Source organism: Sphaerulina musiva (genome assembly GCF_000320565.1).
Source record: "Sphaerulina musiva SO2202 unplaced genomic scaffold SEPMUscaffold_5, whole genome shotgun sequence".
In the NCBI taxonomy this organism is placed as follows: domain Eukaryota; kingdom Fungi; phylum Ascomycota; class Dothideomycetes; order Mycosphaerellales; family Mycosphaerellaceae; genus Sphaerulina; species Sphaerulina musiva.
Genome location: NW_016017387.1, coordinates 1,647,857 through 1,662,114, shown reverse-complemented (window position 1 = coordinate 1,662,114; position 14,258 = coordinate 1,647,857). Strand labels below are relative to the sequence as shown.

The 14,258-nt window shown below is 50.7% G+C and overlaps 4 protein-coding genes across 4 annotated transcripts; 1 reads left to right on the top strand and 3 right to left on the bottom strand.

The window, feature by feature from the left end:
* Positions 1-1,220: 1,220 nt before the first annotated feature.
* SEPMUDRAFT_163924 (S-adenosyl-L-methionine-dependent methyltransferase) lies at positions 1,221-5,556 on the bottom strand (the record flags this gene model as incomplete). Its single annotated transcript, XM_016908091.1, has 2 exons — positions 2,472-5,556; positions 1,221-1,265 (listed from the first exon to the last, which is right to left on the bottom strand). The coding sequence occupies exons 1-2, from the start codon at positions 5,529-5,531 to the stop codon at positions 1,221-1,223; spliced, it is 3,105 nt and encodes a 1,034-aa protein (XP_016761029.1). The 5' UTR covers positions 5,532-5,556.
* Positions 5,557-6,409: 853 nt separating this feature from the next.
* SEPMUDRAFT_149447 (formamidase FmdS) lies at positions 6,410-8,134 on the bottom strand. The gene is made up of 5 exons (XM_016905556.1): positions 8,019-8,134; positions 7,904-7,922; positions 7,589-7,848; positions 7,010-7,539; positions 6,410-6,932 (listed from the first exon to the last, which is right to left on the bottom strand). Exons 1-5 carry the CDS (start codon positions 8,091-8,093, stop codon positions 6,578-6,580), a joined length of 1,239 nt encoding a protein of 412 aa, XP_016761028.1. The 5' UTR covers positions 8,094-8,134; the 3' UTR covers positions 6,410-6,577.
* A 352-nt stretch (positions 8,135-8,486) lies between these two features.
* On the bottom strand, positions 8,487-9,804 carry SEPMUDRAFT_149446 (uncharacterized protein). The gene is made up of 3 exons (XM_016905555.1): positions 9,595-9,804; positions 8,959-9,528; positions 8,487-8,901 (listed from the first exon to the last, which is right to left on the bottom strand). Exons 1-3 carry the CDS (start codon positions 9,775-9,777, stop codon positions 8,536-8,538), a joined length of 1,119 nt encoding a protein of 372 aa, XP_016761027.1. The 5' UTR covers positions 9,778-9,804; the 3' UTR covers positions 8,487-8,535.
* Positions 9,805-10,658: 854 nt separating this feature from the next.
* SEPMUDRAFT_149445 (uncharacterized protein) lies at positions 10,659-13,599 on the top strand. The gene has a single exon (XM_016905554.1). The coding sequence runs from the start codon at positions 10,900-10,902 to the stop codon at positions 13,387-13,389; it is 2,490 nt and encodes an 829-aa protein (XP_016761026.1). The 5' UTR covers positions 10,659-10,899; the 3' UTR covers positions 13,390-13,599.
* The last annotated feature ends 659 nt before the right edge of the window (positions 13,600-14,258 follow it).

Here is a 14,258-nt window from a genome sequence, read left to right as displayed (position 1 = left end):
ATCCCTTCCCTCAGGCTGGGTCATGGACCAGGCACAAGCCCCGGGGCGGTAGGCAGCCCAGGAGGACGTCAGGTATGACTGGTATGTAGAACCAATGGTCTGGCTGGATGGAGCCAATTACGCAACATGCCGAGAGCATGGAATCAGCTCCGCCAGGACCTCATTTGGGACGCAAATTCGATTTCCAAGTCACATGAGAGGAACTGCGACTCTCTCTTTCTGACTCTCTCTCTTTCTCTCTCTGAGAGACCACAACAACCACTACCAAGAAAACAAGCATCTCATCAGTCATTACAGCCTCCAAGCCTCACCAACACAGGAACGAACGCGCCCATGCTATTCGTGATTCGGTCCCCGACGTGTACTCTCTCTCTCTCCCCACCCAGCTCCATTCCCTCTGCTGCGATCAGCGACAAGGCAAACAAGAAAAAGGGGCCTTCTACTATCTCGAGACAGACACCCCAAATGCCGCGTGAAGAAAGTCCCACCCTCTGCAACCCTATATTCATCATCCATCTGACCTCCCCAAAAAAAGACCACCCATGTCTCATGAATGAAAGAAGTATTCGCTCCTCCTTGCTCGCGGAGCCCTGCGTGTCATCAACTAGTCACGAACTAGGTACATAGCTGGGCACACTTACCTTATCACCTCCTACTAGATGTTGCCCGTGTTTAAATATACATACATTTATACATTTAATATAACTACGGACTTGTTTCCTACAACACTGCCCTCCCTCATCCCTAGCTAGACACGCCGCGTCATTACCTGTACCCGCGTGCTTCCAGATCCATGTAGCCTGTAGGTACATCTACCTTCTACCTTCTACATGTTCTGAACCCTCGGGCTAAGCTCCGATATATGAAACAAATAATCAAGATACCGACCGGCCTGTATCGGTTCTTTCGGTCTTTCGTCCGGTCGGTCGGTCGGTCGTTGGCTCGTTCGTTCGTTCGAAAAGTATCGTACATTGTCATTGTCATTGTCATTGTTGTCATTATTCATCACATGATAGTTAGCCTTGGCACTTGATCCAACAAACTCCTTTTCGACGAAATTGACTCCCGTCTCCTCCTATCTCCTATCGAGAACAATGCTGATCATATCTTCTCGAACGCCTTCTAGCGGGCTTCCTCCTATACTGCGACTTGAACTACAAGCTACTTTTAGGTACTTATTAGGAGGTAGGAGGTAGCCCGTCTCCCGCCTCTCCTCCTCCTTATCCTCTTTGCCGTCCGTCCCGTTCTTCCTCCGAGACTTTAAGCTAGCAGCCCGCAGTCGGAGTTTCGAAATTAATAGAAGGTGTATACCTATATACTTATAGATAGACATATACCTACCTAATATACTTATACAACTGTAGACTATATATTATAATATAATAACAATCGTTATAAGGGTATGTATACAGCGGCACGAGGGAACTAAAACGCGAAAAAAAGAGAGAAGGAGGCGAATTTTGAAGGGAAAAAGGGTCTTGGGTTTTGATGTGTTTCTGTAGGCATACTACAAATACAGGTACTAATTCCTAAAAGAAGGTAGAACAAAACAACAAACAACAAACAACAAGCAACAAAAAAAAGAAGAAGAAGCAGTTAGCAAATCCCTCTCTCTCCCGTGTACCTCTACTTCTCCCCTCCGAGACCGATAAGTACCTAAAAGATACCGAGCATACTGAGCACACCGACACTAAAAGATACCGAGCACACCGAGCACACCGAGCACACCGACACTGGACCTTGACACCGCTTGTCGCCACTCTTAATCTTAGGAGGTACTCTTACTCTGACTTTTGGTATATACATACACACCACACTACCTTAGGTATACATACCTGTATCTGATGTACCTAATATGAATGTATGCACATCGTAATTTTGATGATGATGAAATTGATGATGAAAATTGTCAGGTACATGTAATAATTGAACAACTATTAGGTATACCTGTAGGTACCTTACATAGGTGGCAAGAAATGAATAATCAATCGTTGCACGACGCAGGGACGAGAATTGAAATGAAATGGCCAAAGAAAAAAAAATAAGGCTCATTGATTGACTGCACGTGCAACTGACTGAGTGAGTAGGGTACTTAAGGTACCTGTAGTTGAATGTGTTGAACTAGGAGGTAGCACTAACTAACGTGGCACCAGAAGACGGGTGGTGAGGCTATTTTCGACCCTTTTGCCACTGCTGCGACAGCTTGTCATTCGCTGGAGGTACAGCGTTTTTAATTACAACGCTTATTTTGCCTTTTGACATCAGTCTTGTTTCTCTTCCTTCTCCTGATCACCACTGTGCAGAGACTGACGAGCTAAACGATGCTCGAGTCTGGACAACAGGGTCTTGATGCGCTTGAATCCTCCTGTGCGAATGGAAGCAATGTCATCCTCGGAAAGGTTGAGAGCCATCTTGACTGTCCTGTTGTCGATCGAGTGGTGGTCGACTGCTTCGAACGCGTGGGCATTTACATCATCCAGCAGTGGTGACTTTTGCCACGATTTTCGCAACGAGAGACCAAGTACCAATGCGACTTTTCTGTCGACACCATTGCCTACAATCTTCAACCTCTCGGCAGGTAGCCCTACGAGCACTTCGTCATCCGGAAGACCTTGCGCACGCCTTGTTTCCATGATGGTCAAGACCCGGTCTTCGTTCCAGTGCACTACCTGGCCTGCTATGCCGTCTGTCACTGAGATCATTGTAATGATTGTCGGGAATGGTCGATTTGGGAAGATGCGCCGGTATGAATTGGAATTTGGCCCACATCGAATCTGGTTGTGCCCATTGGAGAAGTCCAGTGGCTCGCCGCGAACTAAGCCTGCGAGAGCAGCGCGTTTCAGTGACATGCCAAAAGGTCGTTTGGGGACAGCAGCAATGCGATCCCGGTTGATCACAGTCTCTTCTGTGGCTGTACGATGGTCAGGAAATTGTGGACAGAGCAGCGGCTGTCCATCAAACACAACAGGCAAGTCGCCCACAGATTCTTCTGCGCTCACCTGCGCAAAAGGAAAGTACGCTTCTTCTTGACGCGATCCAAAAGGCTTTCCATTGCTACATTTTCCTAGGTGGAGCATTCGTTCCAGTTCCGTCGGTCGTGCGTGAGTATAGTCCTGCTGTTCGAGGACTTCGCAAATGGGTGCTGACGCCAGGATAAACACTCGAGACCGAGCTTGGGAGCTACCATAATAGTACGCATCCATCAAGAACTGCTGAACTTGGTATCCAAGACCTACTAAAGCAGCAATCATCTGGGAGAAGACGTTCTGACCTCCATGCTCTTTGATCGACGTAGTCATAGCAATGACATTTTCCAGTATAAGATATCGAGGTGCGTAGAGATCAACATAGGATATGACCGATGCTACCATAGAAGCATTACGCTTGGATCGGTCACTGTCCTTGTACTGCTGCAGATTTGAGAACCCTTGGCATGGGCTGCCTGCGGATATAACGTGGATTGATCCAGGCTCCGCCACGATGTCGCTGCTTTCGCCAGCCAGCGCAGACGCCAGGTATTCGTTGACAGACCCAAGGTAGTAGGAGGTCTGCTCAGGGTCCGCAGTATTTGCTCGATAGCTATGTAGCGCCTCTTCTGCGATATCCACGGCGTAGCGGAACTGCACTGCACCGCCTTCCTCCAGTCCGCGATCGAAGGTACCACCACCACAGAACAAACCCAGTCCAGTCAATTTCGGTCTGGAATCATGCTGTTGCGGGTTCCACCCTTCATTTAGTAGCAGGCCAGCAGGCAGTATGCTTTGTGAGTCCCGCGCAACGTAGAAGAAGTCTCCAGTTCCGTCACGATTATAGGGTGTGGGCACTAGGCCTCGCTCAATCTGCACGCGATCGAAGAGTCTAATATGGCAAGGCCGTACAATACTGTCTGTGTCCCTTTCGATGTTTTCAGCGGTAAGGACCAGCTCATTAGGTCGAGCGTCTGACCGAGAGACTTCGCGGGCGTAATATAGCTTGTTCAGGCTAACACGATCTTCTCCAGGGAACCCGACAATGATCGCAGGTCTGCAATTACGCCCAGTTGAGTCTTGCTTTTTGCGTATAAGAACAGAATCGCCGATCTTGTACTTGACGTCCGAATAGTCAATATACCCTTCCTGGTGGCAGCAGCGGAAATGGTGGCTTTGGAGTGTAACAAAGTCGTACTGATTCAGCTCGGGCACAGTCCGAAATGTGCGTCGGACAAAGAGGCCTCCTTCTGCAGCAGGGTCTGTCGCGAACCAGGACACTTCAGCAATACCTATTACATCTGCGATATCGTCAAGATAGAGCGCTTCTGCCTCGCCACAACCACAATTGTCTGATAAAAACAGCTCATTGCGGAACAAGTAGGGAGCATTTCCGATCGTTGTGTCCTCTGGTTGATATAGCCAGATAACGTCCAGTCGTCTACTGCCATTACTGGCTTTCCAGATGCGCTGCACATACGCGTACCAGAGGTCTGTTGTTGATTGCTTCCAGCTACCAGTCTTGTCTGCAGGGACGACAACGACGTCGCCAATGCATACATCACTAACCTCCTGTAATGGTTGAGCGACGACATCAGGAGCTTCAGACATTAAAACTTTATTATACAATGGTGTCAGTCCAAGATTTGATTTCAGTGCACTGACACGGTCTCGCAAGGCGTCCTCCTGGATGTAGTTCACGCCAAGCTGGTCCGCAAAGTACATGTTCTGAAAGCAAGTATATGCATAAGGGGTGACCACGGTCTTGCTCAAGTAGTCCACTGGCTGTTTCGGTATAGCTTCTAGCATGTCAGGATGGATTTCACTCCAGATGGGATGTTCGCACAGAGATGTTGGTTCGCCCGCTCTAGCTGACTGATCATCAATGCTCCAGCACTCCTTCCAGAGAAACTCAACTTGAGTAGCAACCTGTGTCCTGAAATCCAGGAGCTTGACATTCCTATGCCAAGCTTGGAAGGATGGATCTTCGCCGTAACGCGGTTGTAACCAATTCCAGAAGTCGTGGCGAAACTTTGCAATCGTGACATGCTTATGCTCGCACAGGTATTCGATGAAGTAGTCTGCGAATTGCGCAATAAGAAGGAAAGGTGCGTAGAAGCGGTCGTATGCTTGTGCAGGTCGGCCAAGTTTGTAGTAAACATTCTGGTACCTTGCGATTCTTGATTGAATGCATACTCTATCTCGCCAAGGGTGCGATACTCCGTATTCTAGAGTCAGAATGTCGAAGGGGACGTCCTTTACAAAGAATCTTTCGTCTTCGAAAGACAATATACCTGCGAGAAAGAACTCCCCTTTTCCGCGCAAAGTGAGCTTTTCCAACGTGACGAGCTCGTCTGCATGATATTTGGAAGAGGATGGTCGGTATATGCTGAAGTCGTTAAGCATAAAGTAAGTATATTGCGGCCGCTGGTCGACGACCGGGTACTTTTTGTAAAACGCAGTCTGCAACGTCCACATTGCACTGTATTCCTTTCTTAGTTCAGCCGATATCTTGTACCCCTGATACATATGCTGCGGGAAAGCTGGTCCTCCTAAGTCTACCATTGCAGCTCTCGACTGCAGACGCTGGGATTCCTCGGTACTGACAACGCGGAAGGACTTTTTCTTGAGCCGAACGGACGAAGAGTTAGGGTGGTCATCGCTTTCAGAAACATCCTCTGCTGTGGCCTGAAGTGAACTACGTGGTTGTGTGTCTCGTGGAAGTCGCAATGAGGCACTAGCAGAAGTCGGGCTCGCTACTTCTGCTTCAGATGAAATTGGAGTAATAGTTCCGTTGGTCAAGTATGCCGCACCAATGCGGACATTGTGGGCGCGTACATGTTCGAGAGATGTACCGGCAACTCGCGCTCTTTTTGCGGGTGGCATCGTGACCGTAATGCCATCGCCTAAACTGTGCATTTCTGCAGATGTAGATTTGCGGCGCCCTCGTGGTGTGAGCCGCTGGTTCGGTGGCGTCGGCTCTTGTGCGAGCGAGTCGTTCTCGAAGTGCGGTCGGCCGTGCAAGGGGTTAGGCGTATCGCGTATCGGCGAAGCAATGTACAAAGAGCCAACTTTTGCCGACGCCCCAGTGGCTGCCGCCAGTTCGGCGCGTTAAGTAGATACCTGAGTTAGTATGTGCTGTAAGGTGTCAGTGGGGGGAGAAGGGGAAGAGACCGCCCGACATTGAAGCGCAAATGAATGCTCGAGCGTGGTAGGGCGGAGTAGGATCGAACCAGCCATCCAATTTCGTGGTATTGCCGATGCGGCACTGCCATCACCCATCACCCATCACTGGAGATCAGACCCCATATGAGCGGCACAGCCATGGTGCTCGCGGGGACGACAGCGGACACGTCTGCTACCAACATCATAGCATAACGCACTCCAGTGTGGGAGGGAACGTGAAGAGTCGTGAAATGTTGTTTGAAGGATGTGAGTTGTCTCTCAAATAGGCTTTGTGCTAGTCTCGCGCGTCCGCACGTGCGCGCGTGCTCAGCCTCAAGATGACTAAGGTAGGACGAAGCCTTTTCGGTTCTCTTCTAGGAGGTACCGAATACATACACTGCTACCGTACATACACCTGCAAGCTTACCTTTCTGCCTTGTTCGACTTCAAGAACTAGCCTTCGCACAAGCTCCCAAATCCCTCTTCACCACATCCGCTTCGGGCCGGATATCGAAGTCGAAGATATCAATCGGCAAACCCAGCGTCGTGCAGGCATTGGGGATATCTACAATACCCGCGATATGTCCTTGTACAGGTGCACAGGACAGCAACAGATAGATCTGATAATCGTCGTATCCGTACCTCCTCAAGTACTCAATGACTCTCAGGCAAGTTTGTCGATAGGCCACAGTGGCATCGAGGTAATGTTGCTTTCCATTTTCGTCGACGGAGAATCCTTCGAAGTAGATGTATCGTCCCGGACCGAATTGGGGTTCGACAGGACCAGGGATGTAAATTGGGCTTTTTGTTTTTTTAGATGAATCAGTCAGAGGACTTGTTCGTGAGACGGTGAGTAAGTAGCTTGAGAAAAGACTTACCTCTTCATGCCCAACTTCTCCATTCCACCCTTCATCACCGTAAACTTGATGGTGATGACGCCCGCCATCTCAATTGCACCGCAGAAGGAGATTTCTCCATCACCCTGGGAGAAGTGCAAATCGCCCACAGAGAACTTTCCACCCTTGACGTGAACTGGCAGGTAGACTTTACTGCCTCTGCTCAAGTTCTTAATGTCACAATTACCTCCATGTTCCGGTCTACCAGGAATGGTACGGGCACCTTCTTTTCCCACTTTCTCTTTGATCGAAGCATCGCCGGTCCCGACGTGGACATTGATAGGCTCGGGCGGCTTGGCGACATCACGATCCATGTGGCTGCAAGCGGAGATGAGCTCGCCTTCGCGTTTGTTCCAGAGTTCAAGCACTTCTTGGGAAGGAGCGCAGCCGAGAATGCCTGGGTGAATGAGGCCGGCGAATCGAACGCCCGGAATGTGGCGAGAACTGCAGTGTATGCCTTCGAAGTCCCAGATCGCTTTTGCGGGCTTAGGGTAGATCTCATCGAGGAAGCCCTTCACACTATCAGCCGTGTTCCTTCCGGCCAGTGCAAGCTATACTTACTCCTCCATTCTCTTTGGCAAAGACTCCTGTGAAGCCCCATGGTTGGTGCTCCAGCGGCTGCACATCTTGGATCTCCACCACGAGTATGTCTCCCGGCTCAGCAGTCTCGATATTGAAAGGACCGGTCAGGTAGTGAATTCTGGTGAGATCGACATCTCTCATGTCATCGGCCGAGTCATTGTTGCCAATCTGTCCTCCCGTCCAGTCCACACATTCGATCTTGACAGTCTCGCCATTCTTGATGTCGCCAATGGTGGGAACTGTATAATGGTAAGATCACAGCATTCATGCAAGTTGGTAGCGTCTGAAACTCACTGTCGGGGTGCCATCGGTTCTATCGGAGAGCTCTTCGTTAGCTTTGCGATTGCTATGGAGTATGGACTTCACGGCCATGATATGATGCATTACTAAGGTAGGCACATGTACTTACGTGTAGATAAGGGAGCGTGCCTGCATCTTTGTCAAGCTCAACTTTTGCTGCATATCTCAATCCTTCTTTGCCCATTTTGTCTGTCTTTTGGGATACTCTTGCTGCTTATCTTTTTCTACGAGATCCAGTAGAGGAAGCGAAAGTACGCAAGTTGATGACTGGAATCGCCCTACCTTTATTTACTGCTTCACCTCTGCACGATGCGGGGTCATCGCCCAAGATAGGTAAGACGCCTGGCAGTTTACGCGCTCTAACAGCTTCTGATTCTTGGGAAGAAAAGACTGATAAGACGAGGGAGGGGAGCGAACAGCAGCAAAGTAGCTGTCATTGGAAGCTCATACATGTATCTTGCGGGGCGCTGATGCGCCGATGGAGCAACGGAGCTGGGACTGCCTGCAGCTGAAACAAACACACGTGGCAACGCCCGAGATATCTCCGCTATTGAGCAATAAACGAATAAAAGGTGTGTGATCGGCTGTTCTCGTCTTCAATTTGTGCCTAAAGGGAAAGTGACCTGCTAGGTAAATTGTCGACCAGCTTTTATCTCGCTTTCTGTATGGGCATGGCTCTTCTCTTTCAGAGTCATGTTGAATTTGTCGATGGCATCAAGTGGCAAGCTCACAAACTCATGCTTGTTCTTCCAATGTATATCCTCCTGCTTGAATTTTTCGGCTTGTTGCGGCTCTGGTGGTGGTTCGGTAATCTTGGTGATCAGATATGCAGTCGAAGCCTCTGCGATGCCGTAGATAAGGACGCCGAGCAGTGGTATCTTCAGGAAAGAAACGAAGGCGAAAGCAAAGCCGAAGAGAACGCCTTCTCGATCATGGAACCACTGTTTCTTCTGTTCAGGTGTGTAGCGGACTCGAGAGAAGTAGGGTTCCAGCTAGTGAAGTTGTGTCAGTAAATTGCAGCTTTGAGTCGTTATCACGCATCATCATACCAACTCTCGCATGAGCGTTCGGCTCGAGAAGTAGCTCTGGAGGAACATAACGAGGTATCGCTTTGGTAGAAAGAGAGAGCTTGCAAAGAGCAGCAGCGCGGGTTGCAATCCTACAGCTTGGTGGAAGGTGTAGAAAGAAGCGGCGGGTAGGACATATCGCCCTATGTATGGCAGCAGAGATAGAAGATAGACTCCCAACGATACCACGGCCTTCTTGCCAAAGCGGTAACCGAATGCTTTGAGTGCCTGGTATGGATCCTTCTTCGTCTTCGTCGATGGAGCAAGTTCGCTATACAGCTTCAGGTTGGGATAGTACATGGCTCTGAGCTGTGATGGGTCGTCTGTTTTGTGCTTCTGGGCGTAGGTTTGGTCCACCCATTGGAGACTGTCCATGAACATGTGATCCATGGCAGGACTGAGCTGGCGAATGAAGGACATCAGGAAGAAAGGCACCTGGAGAACCGAGTTTTCGATGAAGGAAATGCCCTCGATGATCTCCTCGTCCCATTTCGCACCGGATAAATCTGTGAAGAGGCCGAGAAACTTGATGAAGATACGGATGCCGATGGTCTGGAGGCAGGTTAAAATCAATCAGTGCACGTCTCCCGCTGGCATCCATATGGCTTTCTTGCTTACTGGTATGGCAACAAGCATCCGGATGGCCAACCCACACGCTACGGCCAATGCCGCCTGTCTATACAGCTCGCTCGTGAAGATGCCAGGATTCTGGAGAGCTCGGTTGGCGCCCACCACAGTCAATTGGGCTCCTCGCACGATGCTGTTCAGCTCAAAGCTGCCGAATGAGGCGTATCTGCTCATTGTGGCCGCGTCTGACGATGAACGACGGGAGAGGGTGTTTGTCTGATATCAAGTTGAGCGTGCGACTCCCGACATCTCCGTTTTCATCGTGGTAAGACCCACCCATCTGGCTCCTCGACGCGGTGACGTAGCGTACAGTCAGGCCGGTCCACGCGTCTCGTAGTCACGTCGTGTGGATGGACGCGTGAAGATCGCATTCTTTTCTTGGCTGCGAACGACATCACCAACAACATGCACAACACGAGATGTTGTATCCTCGCTATCTAATCGCACAATAACAGTAAGAAGCCTTCAGTCCTCACATGGTCACCGATAGACCTGTAAGATAATGCCATTGGCACGAAGATGTAACGTCGAACCACAGCTGGCTTCCGCATGGACATTACCTACCAGGTACCTTATGCTCGGCCTCGGCAGCAACCTGCTGGGCTTCTATCAAGCAGGTTGGCAGGGTCATATGCCAACTTGACTGCTTCTTACCCTGCCATCAGCACCAATGCTGATCAAACATACGAGGTCGATACGGCCGTCTCCCGTATGACGCCTGCTCTGCACTTTCACCAAAGGAAATACGTGTACTGTTTGAAGTATAACAAAAGTATCTGCCAGATACTCGGACCTGGGAAGAGCCTGCTGTTGAGGGAGCAATCAAAGGGGTGCACGAGATCTGTGCTGAAGGCGAAATCTTGCTGGTGCTAGGTAGTGACCAGATGTCAGTACCTTACAGGCACATACAGACATACATTATGTATCTCGTGTGAATATAGTATGGACAAGAGTGACGTAGACTCATGCAGGGGCCTCCGCCTCTCATGCGAACCGTTCGTCGAGTGCATGTGCAATATTTCCCATCCTATACCGCTTACATAGATACCGTATGTATCAATTCACAAGGAGCAGAACAATGGTAAAGATGCTTTGGAGCAGGTGAAGTTCTATCATCGGGCACGCCGTTGTCGATGCTTCCAGTCCACAGAATATCCTCCACAATCTGCATCTGCCATTCCATCCCACCTCCCATCTCATCTCGTCCTCGTAAACCCTGCGGGAGGCGCTCCTTCACCACTGACCAGCCACGCACGCGTCCTGTAACCATTCGCCGATGTCTGAAGCATTACCGACATGTCGACTCCGGTGCCGAGAACGCCCGATCAAACCTCGCGCAACGTCGCCCTAAACCGATCCTTTTCTGCCGCCCATGCACCGAATCGCGCGCAGCCCATTGCAGACATCGGCGCGACCGAAGGCGTCGAAACACTTTTCTCGCACGCCAGCGGGAAGATTGTCAAATTCACGAGCAACGCGCCGACACGGCCGAACAGCAGCGGTCAGTCTGGGACATGGAGTCCTGGAGGAGGCGGAGGCCTGCATCAACCCGGCACTCTGCCATGGGCGACATTGACAGAAAAGACCATGGCGGCAGGCCCGCTCGAGATATATCGCGTGCCAGGCTCCGTATCGTTCTTACATTCCGGCTCGTTACTGCACGCCATCATGCCGCGGAGTAACTGCTGGTGCGTGGACGGTGTGAGCAAATTCGCTATGCGCGTGCTCCCAGACACATATTACCGCATCGAACTACCTGGAAATACACCTGAGGACCTAGCGAAAGTAGAAGAGTTCAAGATCACGCTACAGAAGGTACTGTTCTATGAGAGGACAGCATGTCCATTCGCGCGGACTTTCCAGGTAGACCTCCCGATCGAAGGAGAGCCAAAGCCCAGGAAAAAAAGACGGAGAACTGATGGACCCGCCAAGAAGTGGAAGTTGGACAAAGCGTACAGTTGGAAGCCAGAAGGATGGACACCCGAGCAGGATGCTCCTAGTGATGGCTCTTCTGGCAGTGGCACAACATCGGACGAGGAAGGAAGCTCAGGTTCGCCAGAAGAACTGGCAGATGGGCTTGCAGAGCATGTTGCGGAGCTGAGCGTCAACCGGCCGGCACCAGCCAGGAAGCCTACTGTGAAAGATCGAGCCAGGGGCATCGAGCTGCGGTCGGTGACTGCTCCTCCACAGCTACAAGTACAATCTACTCCGCCGTCCAGACTGCGTGCTTCTTTCCTCCCAGCGCGCAACGACCACACCCACACAACTTCGCCATCCAGACCGAGAGGAGCGAAAGTGCCAGATACGTCGGCGGGTGCGACGCGTAAAGAGCTGCTCCAAAAGGACATTTCTCCCACTCTGCTAGGGCAACCAAGCACACCCTCGCGATCTGTGTCTCAAGAAGCGAGAGAGCCAGATGCCCCACCAGGCGCATCTTCAGAAGAACACCCCTCCCACGCTGCTTCAGATGGTATGCCTATACTTCTCACCTCTGCTACGTCAGACATCGAGGCGCCAAAGTCAAGCAACATGTCCGAGGCATCGGCAGAAGGAGACAACGTGCAAGACCATCGGTCATTACAGTCAATGCCCACCGATATGCCTCCTTCACCGCCAGATTCCAATATTGGGCTAGACTTTGCATCGTCAAATGATGCCTCGTCCCAACCTCCAATTTCGCAAGAAGACGCATCGCATGCACCTCAACGCATCGTACACGATGCTGCGCTTGCTGCTAGCGCCGGACCATCTGTCAATGTAGAGAAAGCGTCGCAGCTACATCAGAATCGTGGAGTGGCGGAACGGGCAGCCGCCAGGTCCGACCAATTAGAATCACCTTCAGTGGACCACAGTACCATTGTGACGGGTGTCGACTCCACGCCATCCGAACCATATGGACCTGTCGAACATGTCGCCACCGATGCACTATTCGTCGCTTGCGACGCACGTAGCGATGATTTGCCGAGAAACAGGAACGTTCAGCGCGAAGCCAGCGCAGAGTCCGACCAGGCCGCCTCACTACCGGTGGTAGACTCTCAAGGTGACACGATCTTGCACGACCATGGTGGTGATCATGCTGAACCTCCAACCACTCCGAGTGGGTCTGCGCTGGAGGTATACGGCACCACAGGCGTGTGTAGCGAGCGCCCAGCGGAGACAATGCCGATGCCTGCTGCGCATGTTGAGCCACTGTCGGATACATCTCATGATATACATCTGGATCGTTTCTCGTCTTCAGAGGCAGACCCCTTTGCAGCTATCCAGGCTCGAATTCAGGCACGAAGAAGTATCGGTGGTACATCAATAACGAGTCCCGTTCCCATACGTCGCCGAACAACGGGATTGTCTTCTATTTCCACGGCATCTAGTAGTTCGCTCCGTTCGCATCTCTCTAAAAGACACTCGCAGGAGAAGGATCAAGCAGCAATATCCACTGCTCTTGTGCGAAAAACAGCCTCTGCTTTTCTGGGTCCGCCCGTACATCTTGTGGCTATCATGCTCAGAATTGCTGCGAGGTTTGCCAAGGGTGCTTTCCCGAAGGTTTTGCTATTCGAGAGTCCCGCTGGGATGCCAAAACGTGTTCCGGGCTCATTCGACCTTGATGATAGTGACATTGAGGACGAATTTGGGTCGGAGGATGAAGATGAAGAAAATGAAGATGATTTTGGTGTTCCTTTGAGGAGTCCGATTCGACTTGTTGCTAATGAAAATTTGCCGAGGACGATGTGGGAGAGCCACAAGAAAGACCGTGAGCGCGGGCTTGTTGGATCTTCAGAGCAAGAGTGATGGATCAAACGGTACTTGAGCGAGGTGTTTTGGGTGTTTTTGCTTGACACAACTGGGACCGATGACCACGGAAATGAAGGAATCAACTGCACTGATGACTTTTCCCACGCTGGATATGACGTGAATCGCGAAGAATAGTAAGTAGGTAGTGTCTAGATTAGTGAGTATGCTACTTACCTTACTGCATGAATGGCAAGCTGTTATTATACCGCAGGCCCTCTTTGTCTTGAACTTACCAGCGATCCCAACTATAACCAAGGCTCGAGAAGTTCCGCTCAACTCTGTATACAGCCCATGCGCAGAGACTGGAGGCATTGTCACCTCGTCCTCGTCCTCCATGAATTGAGTCTCCCTTCCAAACCCGCACTTCAGTCGACTCTTCTTTTTTTTGCCCCCCGCGCCGCGCCCATCGTCTGAGGTCTGAGATCAGAATTCAACCCGAATTTTCCTAAACGACAAAGAGTCCTGTCTCCCCCTTCCCCCCTCCGACCCCTTTGTGCTGAACCGACCTTTATCTGTCTTTTTCTACAAACACTCAAACCTTCCTATCTATCCATCCATCCAATATTCAGCATTGGAAGAAAGGCACCCCCATCCATCATGAATAGCTACTCCCCCATCATTCATTCGTCCGTCCGTCCGTCCGTCCGTCCGTCCGTATCCATCCATCCAGGTATTCGCACTATATTACGCAACGCAAGACTCGTTTCCTTTTTCTCTTTTCTCCAAAGCGAGCGAGGCAGAGGGTCGAAGTAACATATAACAAAAAGTCCATTCATTTATTCGGAATCTAGCACTCATCGCCACCGCCATACCTGCCCGGGAAAAGCTCTGCTGATACTACTATTCAGACAGAGAGGGGGGGGATG

What these genes read in the sequence shown, in the direction of transcription:
- SEPMUDRAFT_149447 (XM_016905556.1), bottom strand. Translation starts at nt 8,093, where the DNA reads ATGGGCAAAGAAGGATTGAGATATGCAGCAAAAGTTGAGCTTGACAAA. An exon ending in TTGCCAAAGAGAATGGAGGA is followed by an intron (nt 7,540 to 7,588) that starts GTAAGTATAGCT and finishes GATAGTGTGAAG; the next exon opens with GGCTTCCTCGATGAGATCTA. An exon ending in GAGAAGTTGGGCATGAAGAG is followed by an intron (nt 6,933 to 7,009) that starts GTAAGTCTTTTC and finishes AAAAACAAAAAG; the next exon opens with CCCAATTTACATCCCTGGTC.
- SEPMUDRAFT_149446 (XM_016905555.1), bottom strand. Translation starts at nt 9,777, where the DNA reads ATGAGCAGATACGCCTCATTCGGCAGCTTTGAGCTGAACAGCATCGTG. An exon ending in GGATGCTTGTTGCCATACCA is followed by an intron (nt 9,529 to 9,594) that starts GTAAGCAAGAAA and finishes ACCTGCCTCCAG; the next exon opens with ACCATCGGCATCCGTATCTT. An exon ending in GAACGCTCATGCGAGAGTTG is followed by an intron (nt 8,902 to 8,958) that starts GTATGATGATGC and finishes CAACTTCACTAG; the next exon opens with CTGGAACCCTACTTCTCTCG.
- SEPMUDRAFT_149445 (XM_016905554.1), top strand. Translation starts at nt 10,900, where the DNA reads ATGTCGACTCCGGTGCCGAGAACGCCCGATCAAACCTCGCGCAACGTC.